The 12,100-nt window shown below is 42.8% G+C and overlaps 1 protein-coding gene across 1 annotated transcript; it reads left to right on the plus strand.

Moving 5' to 3' along the window:
* Positions 1-5,814: 5,814 nt before the first annotated feature.
* On the plus strand, positions 5,815-7,446 carry GJA10 (gap junction protein alpha 10). Its single transcript, XM_043439431.1, is given in 4 exon segments — positions 5,815-7,281; positions 7,284-7,329; positions 7,332-7,409; positions 7,412-7,446. Coding segments are annotated over 4 exon segments (1,626 nt in total).
* Positions 7,447-12,100: the final 4,654 nt, after the last annotated feature.

Consider the following 12,100-nt stretch of genomic DNA (forward strand, 5'->3'; position numbering starts at 1 on the left):
GAAACTCCAGTACTCTGGCCACCTGATGTGAAGAACTGACTCATTTGAAGAGACCCTGATGCTGGGAAAGATTGAAGGTGGGAGGAGAAGTGGATGACAGAGGATCAGATGGTTGGATGGCATCACCAACTTGATGGACATGAGTTTGAGCAGACTCTGGGAGTTGGTGATGGACTGGGAAGCCTGGCATATTGCAGTCGATGGGGTTGCAGAGTCGGACACAACTGAGCGACGGAACTGAACAGATAGATGCATGAATTAGTGAGTTGAAAAGTCGGATTGAGAAACTTGTCCACAGGAAGCAAAAAAAGGTAAATAGAAAATATGAATGTTGAAGTAAGTGGGATGAAGTAGACCTCCCACAGACAGAAGTAGATGTCCCAACATTCCAGTAACACAAAAGGTCAGAAGAAGAAAAATTTTTAAAGATTGAGACACCACAGAGTGCCCAATGGCAAAAAGTACCCCATATCTAGACACATACTGAAATTAGGAATATTAAAAATATAATAAGAAACATCTACAGGCTTTTAGACAGTAGATCATTGTGCAAAGAACAGGAATCACACTGACCTTACTCTTCTGAAGGGCAATGCTTGCTGTAAGGAAACTATTTTTAAAGTAGTAGAGCTAAAATTTTATGTCCATTTATACTGTTATTCACATGTGAAAGTTTAATGAAAGCAGTAAGATTTATCACTCAAAGATCCACATTGTAAACATTTTTGAACAGTACTCCACAAAAACAAGTGCAGAAAATGTTTCAAGAGCTGGGGGCTGAGTGAATCACCTGCTCCCTTGGTGATCCGTGTATAGGCAGACCTCAGGGACGTTGCAGGTTCGGTTGCAGACCACGGCAATAGAGCAAGTCACGAGTCTTGGGGGGCTCTCACTTCTGCCCACAGGAGTTTATACCACCAGGCGTGAAGAAGGCGGCATTGTGAACACTGGAGGCCCCTGAGCACGAAGGCAGAGGCTATGGACCGGTGCCTCTTTCTCCGCCCTGAGATGTGTATTCTCTCTAACCTTTCCGTTCCCTCTGTTTCAGATCTGAGTGTGTTTTAGGCCTGCTAGTGACTCCACAGATGCAGCAAAACTTCTGGTGTGAGTAAAAGTAGGAACTTTAAAAAAGTAGATACAAAACCAAACGAAACGAAACGTGTCTTCTATGGCAGTGAACCCGCAGCCTCCCGTGTGCTGGTTTTCGCTGAACTGAACCCGCAGCCTCCCGTGTGCTGGTTTTTGCTGAACGCTCCGGCGAGCTTTGATGACGCTCCACCCCGAGCTGCTCCTGTGTTTCCCACGGCTGTGCCGTGCCAACGTTACTGACCTCATCAGGACACTTCAGTTACTTGTGTGAGGTTTGGAGAGGCACTCTGTGCTTGTCTCACAGATAATTCACCTAGCTGCTCAAGGTCTTCAAGAGTAAAGATTGGATTGATTCATATGCTGAAGACTTTTAAAAAAATCAGATGTATGGTTGCATTTTTTTTTTTTTTCTTTGTGGCTTGAACATTTATTTTCTTGAGTAGGTAACACATTTAGAGAATTCCATGTAAAAGTATTCATCTCACCTCTTCCTCATTCATCATGTTACCTTTCCTTGAGGTATCTAATATTAGGACTTATTTTATATACCCTTATAAATGTATGAATTTAGTATTTTGATTCTGGTAAAATGCATTTAAGCTTTTAAATACATTACTTTGCAGGTGAACTTTAGAAGTAGATGTCAAGGGCTTTCTTGGACAATATACCCAATACTATACAAATACCCATGTTAATACACTGTGTGATTTCACCTCTAGTTAATTCTGTCAGTTTGTACTTGAGGCTAGTGTACCAGGGTAGTGGAAATTTAACCTCCCCACCCCAACCTGTCCACCTTTCGTCTTCATCCTTTCTTTAAAACTAAATATATAGGCAGATGATACTTAGGAACTGTCAATGATTTTATGTATTTTCTATATATTATATGGAAAAGACCAAGCTTAGAAGTGTGCCTCAGAGCTGTGACTTGAAGCCATTCTTGTGTTCTGGTGACACCATTGCTGTCAACTCCTCTAAGGTGACAGTAAGATTGTGTACTTGAGATGTGACGCACGGAAGATTCTGCAGGGCTGGGAGTTAGAAGATCTGGTCTCTGTTTGCCCTGGGCAAATCATTTGACCTCTCTGAATTCAAACACTTTACAAAAATTTGACATGGGTTTCTAAGGTTTTCAGACTCTCTACTGGAAAAAATAAATTTTTTCCTGAGCTGCCTGTTTCAGCCTAATAGAATATTGCTAGAACACATAATCTACAGACAGGCACAGCCCCCTCTTCGTGGTCTGAAAATGTTTAATTTCCTTTTGAGCTATTTCTCCTTTCAGCCTGACATGATTTGCAAGAACACTTGGGGTTTGATTGTCACTCTATTATTACTTGTTCCCATTTGGTGAGGCCAGATTGGCCCCAGGCGGCTCTTGATGAAATTGGACATGACCCATTGATCTGTGACATCGATTCACAGAGCAATCAATTGACTGAAAGAAATGCACCGAAATTCAAATCACTGTAATCACCTACAAATGAAAAAGGAAAATTCTCATTTGTTTCACTTTTCATTTCCAAATATGGTACACCGGGAGGGGCTCTAGCCTTGTGCCAATTAGGGAAGAAACATAAGAAAATTTAAAAGCACCAAAGGACATCTTGACCTCAGGGGAGGACTAGGTTAGACCCCATTGATCAAAATTACTGAGCTTGTTCTGAACTGGGCCCCAAGCCAGCAGGTCAGAGCCTTTATCTCTGCAACCAGCAGCAGTTCCACTAATTAGCCACACATGGTCCAACTTGAAGGTTCTTGGAGCCCAGTCATTTTTTTATCTACTCCTAAGGTAAGTGGTAAATATGTAGTATCTCTTGTTTGTGAGAAATACAGGAAATTCCTGTGGGGATATAAAGGTAATATTTGAAGTAAAATTCACAAAAGGAGTGCCAACTTCTTATATTTTATTTGATAAAGAAAACTCAAGGGTATTACTTGGACCTGAGGAAACAGAAATATTTGTCTAAAGGATCTCACTCTTGCATGCTAATATGCATGATCATTTTTCTGTTTTGTGTATTTCCTATTTCCAGTTTTCTTGCTATTTAAAAATTATAATTTCTATGTTTTAAAGAGATAGTGGCAAAAAGAACTTTAAATAGTTTAGGATTTCTAAATAGAGAATAAGTTAATAACATGAGTTAGCTTTTTCACTTTCAGGTTTTTATATAAAATAGAAGCTCTAGATTTTTTTTTTTTAAGTACTAAAGGAGTTAGTTTTTAATAAAGAACAATGGCCAGACAATATTAAAGGAATAATTATGGGAAAGGACTGAAAGTCTTTAAGAGAGGATAGAGCTTAGTAAGTTACTGTTTCAGTTAATAAGAAATAGTCCAAAATTTTATAATCTAATTTTTATTTGCAAGTGGTAGATATGACTACATTCTTAATTTCCGAATTTTGAACAAGTGTATGGAGTAAAATAGAAAAGACTCATTAATACCTCTTCTAGATTCTGACAGGTACCTACTGCTTTTAAAATTTTATCTTAAAAGATGTTCATGCATATGTGTGTACATACAGGTATGCATGTATATAAATGTGTGTACTGGGTGAGAATCAGTCATGCTTCCTTAGAAGCGTCTCTATCTTTTTGCTTCTGCCTTCAAGCTCTTCTCCCGCCCTCATGGTCCCCTGCAGACCTCCGGGAGCCGACGTGAACTTCCTCATGGTGTGCCTTTTGCGTCGTCTCTCCACACTTACATAGTCACATATATATATACATCTCATACATATGTGTACATATGTATGTGTTTATAGGATTTTATTTTATTCAGTGAGCTATGATGAATGAATTTGGAAAGAATTGACACCTTTATAAATGCTTAGTTTTCTAATCTGAGCATGATCTATCCCACCATTACATTGATTTATTTAAATAGTGGTATTCGACGTTGTCAACTATTCTCTCCTTGAAACTCTGTCCTACTTTGGTTTCAGTGCCTGCACCCTTATGGTTTTCCCCCTCTTTCTCATTGGCCATGTCTCATTTTCATTTGTAGACTTTTTCCCATGCTATTTCTCAGGGTTCTGCCATTGGCTTACTTTTTCTTTTTGTCCCTAGGTGATCTCAACCTATTCAATGATTATGTACAAATGCTTATTTATCTGTAGTTTGCATATTTTGTTTTTATTCTCTAGACCCAAATACCTTCTGGACATCTCCACCTTTGCTATCCAGTTTTGTTGGGTAAAATCTAATTTTTTCCCTAGTTATAATTTCTGGCATTGATGTACTTAAAAAGCCTGCTTCTACTTCAAGATTATAGAACATTCTCTTACATTTTACTTCAATACTTCTATGGTTTAGTTTTTTTACATATAATACTTTATTCCATCTGGAATTTACTTTTGTGTTTGGAGATAAGTAGGGAAAATATAACAATTCTGTGTTTTTTTTTTCTCCTCTCTTTTTTATTTGATATTCATAACTTTTTCACTGTCCATTTTATATGTTACTGGGAATTCCTGGTGACTAAGTACTGTGAAGTCTGAATGAAGTATTGTTTATTGTTGAATTCCTTGGTATCTAGCACAGTGTCTGTATGATAAATTTTAGTACACATTATTGAATAAATGAATTGTGGAAGGAGAGAACTGTTTTATTATCTGTTTAACTTAACAACACTTACCTGTTTTTCCTGTTTCTTTCATATCTGGAAGTCATCCACATTAGAAGCCTGTAAACCCTCAAGTATTTTAACCTCATTGAACCTTGAGAAACGTCTTGTTTTTTTCAAGGTGAACCCAATGACCCATTCATGGTCTATGCCTTGATTCTTCCGCAGCTCCCAGACTTGCTAGTGAAGCAGTTTATATTCACTTTTCTTCTAAGTAAGCAGAGCTTCCATGAAAATCTTCTGTTTCAGATATGGCTTTGTGGATCTAATCATATGTCATTGCTGGTACTGCTTCTGAGCCTGCTGAATCTTTACTGCTACCCTGTGCCAGATCCTGAGGGTTCATTTGGCTGAGTTCTATTCTCTCTGCACGTACTTTCAGTCTTGCAGTAGGAGCCGTCGATAATATATAATGAGGATCTACTTGGTTTTTCTGTTGATGATTTTTCCAGTGATAGAGTCAAGGTGCTGAGTTTTTAAAAAGACAATTCAGTTAACTATTGTTTATTGATGCCTTCATATGTCAAGATCAAAATGAAATAGAAAGCATCTCTGTCTGTATAAAGAGTACCTTTTCAGAAAAGAGAACATAAGACAACTATCACAAAGCTCATTTAGGCACGGTACCAAATGAGTAATACAAGCACTAATGTATGAATTCAGAAATGGGAAAATCACTCTGACTTGAGATGGCTGGGAAGACTTCCTAAAGAAGTTGAGACTTATTTAAGATCATGTAAGATGTATGGTAAATATGGCATTTCATATGTTAGAAAAATGGGCAAAATTATGGAATAGAATGTATTGTACAAATATGATGGCCAATGAGTATACTAGAATGACAGTCAACTTTGTGTAGGAGAGAAGAGGATAGGAAGGAATTGGGTTGGACTGGGGAGGGTCTTTTGTATTTTTTCCACAACCTATTCCTTAGAAATATTTCAGCAAGCATGAACCATAAGTATTAGGGCTGGAAAGTCCTTCATAGTTTTATTGACATGAAGAGAGAGCCTGCGGTATTGATCGTGTTTTTATATATTATACCCATGGATTCTATTAATCTTAGTGTTTTCTGTATGTTTCAGACATTAGTCTCTTACCATGGGGGATTGGAATTTATTGGGTGGCATCTTAGAGGAAGTTCACTCCCACTCAACCATGGTGGGGAAAATCTGGCTGACCATCCTCTTCATTTTCCGAATGCTGATACTTGGTGTGGCTGCTGAAGATGTCTGGGATGACGAACAGTCAGCATTTGCCTGCAACACCCAGCAGCCAGGTTGCAACACTGTCTGTTATGATGATGCTTTCCCTATCTCCTTGATCAGGTTCTGGGTTTTACAGATCATTTTTGTGTCTTCTCCCTCTCTAGTATATATGGGCCATGCACTGTATAGACTCAGGGCCTTTGAAAAGGAAAGGCAGAGGAAGAAGTCACAGCTTAGAGCCCAGATGGAGAATCCAGAGCTTGAATTGGAGGATCAGCAAAGGATGGATAGAGAACTGAGGAAATTAGAGGAGCAGAAGAGGATCCAAAAAGTCCCGCTGAAAGGATGTCTGCTGCGTACTTACGTCTTACACGTCTTGACCAGATCTCTGCTGGAAGTAGGGTTCATGGTAGGCCAGTATATTCTCTATGGGTTTCAAATGCACCCTCTTTACAAATGCACTCAACCTCCTTGCCCCAATGCAGTGGATTGCTTCGTGTCCAGGCCCACAGAGAAGACCATTTTCATGCTCTTTATGCACAGCATTGCAGCCATCTCTTTGTTTCTCAACATACTGGAAATATTTCATCTGGGCATCAGGAAAATCATAAAAACGCTTTATGACAAATCCAGCAGTGAGGGCATTGAGGATGACAGGAGACCTCCATTCCATGTGAAAAAACATTCAGTGACCCAGCAGTGTATGACTTGCTCTCCTTTCCCTGAGAAAATCTCCCTCCTTCAAGCCAACAATCAACAGCAAGTGATCCGAGTCAATGTGCCGAATTCTAAAACGACGTGGCATATCCCACAGCCCAGGCAACTTGACGTAGACCCTTGCTATAGTAAAAAAGACTGGGCTGAGAAAAATCAGCACAACGGACAGCTCCATGTCCACAGCCCGTGTCCCTGGGACGACGGTGCTAGAATTCAGCACCCAGGACAGCAGCCAGACCAGTCTTCATTTGGCTTGCAGACTGTAAGGCCTCACTCCTGGCTAGGTACAAGGATGGCTCCTAGGCATTGTCCACCACATACAACAGGGCCCTGGGAGCAGTCCCAGGACCGACAGCCCTCAGGGGGACCCCTTGCAGACTTGCACAGTCTCTGCAGACACAGCGACGGCAGCAGGAGAGACAGCAGGGTCCAGGAGGCAAGGGACAGATCTTACCCCGGCAGTCGCAAGGCCAGCTTCCTGTCCAGACTGTTTTCTGAGAAGGGACAGCTGTACGGTGACTCAGGAAGCTCCAGTTCTCCAAACAGCTCTTGCCAGGGCTTCCCACGCCGGGAAAACAGCCCCCCACTTCTGCCTTCAGACCCCGGGCGGAGGACATCCATGGTACGTAAGGTCAGACAGCCTGACTGGTCGTGGAACTTTCACAAGAGGTGCCCCCCTCTGGTCCCTTCTTAGCCTTCTCTTCCCTTCTTTGTGTGTATATGTGTGTGTTGAGAGGGAGGGAGAGGAGGGGAGGGAGGTTAACTTATGGAGAGTCATTCAGTACATCCAGTTAAGCTCAATTCATAAAATAAGCTTATTGAAAACTTGCTATCAACTAGTCTTATAGGTGCTAGTATATAAATGCGCCACCATCTCTGCCATCAAAGCGCTCTGAGTCTGGATGGGAAATTAGTTAAACATATAAATGGTCAAGCGTAAGTGTGCACGTTAGAGGGGATGGTGGGCAAAAGAGAGAGAGAGGTCAGTTCTTTACAGAAAGGTCAGGAAAAGCTTTACAGTTGAAATTACTTTTGAACTGAGTCTTGAGAGAGATGAGTTTCTCTAGACCTGGGTGGGCTGGGGCACGTGGAAGAAGGCTCTCTCAGTACAAGGAGAACACGGACAAAAGCCAAGAGGTGTCATAAAGTGCAGCTGTCTGGGGGCCATGTGCGTCTAGAGCACAAGATGGTAAGGAAACCTTCAGAGATAAAGAAGACTGGAGAAGGGGGCATGGAGGCTTTGCAGGGAGGCACCCGAGAACCGACAGTGCTGGACGATGCACAGCAGGGGAGTGCTTGGAATGAAGTTGCACTTTAGAAAGCTCTTTATAACAGAATACGGAAGGTATAAATCGGAGGAGGGACCATCTGTCACCTTGAATTGCCCTTGTCTCACTAAGGACGGAGGGTGTGCTCCATAGTTTAAACAATTCTGGCATTTAAAAGTCATATACAAACATTTGCGATATATTCCACAAAGACTAAAATCAATATTGTATGGATTTTAATCCTGTTCTCTGAAAAGCCACAATGGAATAAACATTCCCTGGCTATCATAGGGCACGATGGATATTTACTGTGGATTCTTCTCAATTCTGGAAAAAAGTGACTCGTGTTTTACCCACTACTAGCTTCTTATACTTCTTACCCACTACTTGCTTATTATAAAGAAAAACCACCGTGTTAATAGGGGAACTTCTCAGCGGAGTTTGCTTTGTTGAGCTCACACACTTGCTTTTTCCTTTGTTTCATTCTTTCTGTTAATAATAATTGAATCCCTCTACCCCAGTTTCTTATCTTCTATGAATTTAGAGATGTTTTGTTACAGCCCTAATGCCTTACCTTGAAAAGAAATCATCCTACCTAGACTTTTTCCCAAAATGCTTTTTTTTTTCACACTTATACTCATTTCTTATCAGTGACCAGCCATCTTCTCAGGAGGTTGATTTATATTTAGGATTATTGTATGGGTGCTTGGAACCCTATGCCAAACTATGGGACGGTTTTCAACTCTGGCTTGAGTTAGTCATCTGGAGCTTAAAAAAAAATCTCCAGCCCAGGACCCATCCAATTCCAATTGAACCAGAAGCTCTGGAGATGGGATGCAGGATCAGTATTTTTAAAACTCCCTGGGTGATTGCAATGTGCCATCAGGGTTGAGATTCACTATCTTAGAGTAATCTTGCCAGTGGCCCCTGCTTCTTATCTGCTTTTGTGGAGTCAGTATGACTGTTTTCATCATTTTCTGTCTCTTGTACCTCCTTCCATGTGAAAGAAGCCTTTGCATTGGCAGAGAACTGAGGGAAGAATGGCAGTGTTTAGTTGAGGCAGATTTTCTTCATCCCAGATTATCTTTTGGGAGAGATAAGCCATGCTACAGAGCTTGGAGAAAAGACGATGAGGGTGACAGGCCCTCTTTCTATTTTTGTCTTCCTCTTTTGTCTTTGTTTATGTTTCTAGGAATTATAAATAGTGCCCTTGGTCACAAGGCATTTGCTTTGACTTCCCTGGTGGCTCAGACGGTAAAAACGTCTGCCTACATTGCGGGGGACCCGGGTTCGATCCCTGGGTTGGGAAGATCCCCTGGAGAAGGCAATGGCAACCCACTCCAGTACTCTTGCCTGGAAAATCCCATGGATGGAGGATCCTGGTAGGCCCCGGTTCATGGGGTCGCAGAGAGTCAGACACAACTGAGGGACTCACTTTTCACTTTTGGCCCCAGAGCTTTCCTACTAATGGTCACTTTCCCCCAAGCCTCTTTCAGAGTTGACAGGCCACTGCACTCCCCAAATGGTAGGGAGACTTGGAGATTGAGGTCACAGCTGTAAACTCCAGAGCACTGCGGCTGACATGTCACACTTACTGCAAACAGGGGGAGGTTCATGAGAAATGAGAGCAGTTGGGATTTCCCGAGGGGCCAGTGGTTGACTCCACATTCCAGCGCAGGGCAGGGGTTCGATCCCTGGTTGGGGAAATTCAGTCCCACATGCCTCATGGTGCGGCCAAAAAAAGGAAAGACATTAGTGCATCAAGCAAAGGATTGTGAGCACCCACTTTCAACACATGGACTATAAACAGTTTTTTACACTGTCTCAGAGAGCTGAATTTTTCAGGGTCAATCAGATGCATTCTGATTGTAGCAGTTGGTGTTTCAGAATGAAATGAGTTCAAGTAGAGACCACCGTTTCTTTGCCACACGTTCCCCTTGCAGAGAACTGTCCTGCGAAAGAAATCCACTCTATCTTAAAAGGTCAGGAAAACCACCTGCAAGAGCCATGATTTATACTCCAAGACATTTTCCTTGCCATCACCACTCAAATCCCACAGTTTCTTCAAGTCTAAGCCTGTTGGTTATTGAATAAGTTTCTATTAGGTTTGATTCTATAAGAATGGAGTTTACTGGGCATGGACAGCAAACTTTTAGTCCTTTTAGTCTGGCCCAGTAAGCATGGGGAGGAAGGCTGGTTGAGTTTTAGGAACCCATGCTCCCCTCTGTAATGGAGAGGGTATGGATGGCATTCATCAATGAATGCCTTCACTTGTCCGAGGTGCTGTGGAGTAGTCATTCTCATGCCCAATTCCACTTTAAATCTGCAGGGAAGCTTTGGAAAATGGTGTAATAAGAACCTCTGCAGAAAGAGCCTGAGCACCACTATTTTTAAAGCTCCCCGGTGATTCCAGTATGAACTACTACCGTAGAGTAGGAAGATTTTGGCGTTAGGAAGAAGATTGCCCTGTGAACGCCTCTGATCTTCCATGATGTTAAAGTGATGGTAAGGAGCACCCTCCTGTAGCCCCACGGTGCTGAGGACCTTTGTACTTAGTAGTCCCTCCGCCTGTGTTGCCCCCCCCACCTCAAGGACCTCCGCGTGACTGACGGTGTGAGCTGTGTGCTCAGGTCCCAGGGAGCACTCTTGGGCCGTGATCATGGAGGGGAGAGTTAGCTGTGACGAGGTTGGGATGGGCAAGAGCGGATACGTCAGGCTTTCTAGGTCATGGAAAGGAATTTGGGTTTGATGGCACAGGAATGGTGGTGGTCTGATGCATACACATATGTATACATGTGTATATTTAATTAGCTTATTTACTTTTGGCTGCACTTCGTCTTTGTCGCTGTACGTGGGCTTTCTCTGGTTGTGGAGGGTGGGGGCTGCTCTTGAGTTGTGGTGTGCAGGCTTCTCATTGCAGTGGTTTCCTTTGTCGCAGAGCATGGGCTTTTGGGTACGGGGGCTTCAGCAGTTGTGGCACGTGGCCTTTGTTGCTGCAGGGCTTATGGGATCTTAGTTCCCAGACCAGGGATTGAACCCATGTCCCCTGCATTGGCAGGTGGATACTTAACCACTGGACTACCATGGAAGCCCATGATACATATATTTTTAAAATCACTGTTTCTGATGAGTCTATTGTAGAGCTGCTGTGGTCTGAATGTTTGTCTCCCCCAAATTCACATGTGGAAACCTTATCCCCCAGTGCAGTGGCATTTGAAAGTGGGACATTTGGGAGGTGATGAGGTCATAAGGATGGAGCCCTTTTGAGCAGGATGAGCGCCCTTTTAAATGGGGCATCAGATCGTCCCCTAGCCCACCCACCATGTGAGGGTACAATGAAAAGATGACCATCTGCGAGCCAGGAAGAAGGCTCACACCAGACACTGAATCTGCCAGCGCCTGTGTCTTAGAATCCCCAGTCTCCAGAAATATGAGCAGCACATTTCTATCCTTTCTGTGTTTACACGTTTGTTTATTTTCGGCTGCGTGAGGCGCGCGGGGCCTTTCACTCTGCACTTGGGCTTCTCTGCGGCTGTGGCCGCAGGCTCAGTAGTCGCTGTGTGTGAGCTCCGTTGCTCCAAGGCATGTGGGATCTTAGTTGCCCAACCGGAGATCGAATTCACCTTCTCCGCACTGGAAGGTGGATTATTAATCACTGGACCGCCAGGGAAGTCCCTACATTTCTCCCCAGCTTAGGGTATTTTCTTATAGCAGCGCAAATGGCCCAAGGCAGGGGGTAAGCGTGCAGTCAGAGAGACCAGCTCGGAGGCTTGCACGGGGCTCAGGTAAGAGGGGAGTGTGACTCACTGCAGGGGTACTACTGTTAATGGTTTGAAAGAAGAGGCTTTTCCTTTCTTCTTAGTTTTCAAATTAAAGTTATACATGTTCATTGAAAGACATTCAATCAGGATAAAAGAACACCGAGTAAAATGTGAACGTGACGATGTGAGGGTTCACCTCTCCCTCTCGCCTGGACTCAATTCCCGTTTCCCTCCACCAGAGACCATCACTGTTAACAGCACAGGCTGTGATCCCCTTCCTCCCTCACTGCAGTCATAATCTGTCTTTGAATACAAATATATGTCCACATATATTTTTTATATGTTTTCAAAAATATAAATGTGATCCTGCTATAGAGATGTCTCTGCCACTTGCTTTTGCTTAATTAATGAGATGTCTCAGGAACTCTTCACT

This window comes from Cervus canadensis, chromosome 20, assembly GCF_019320065.1.
Source record: "Cervus canadensis isolate Bull #8, Minnesota chromosome 20, ASM1932006v1, whole genome shotgun sequence".
Taxonomy (NCBI): Eukaryota; Metazoa; Chordata; class Mammalia; order Artiodactyla; family Cervidae; genus Cervus; species Cervus canadensis.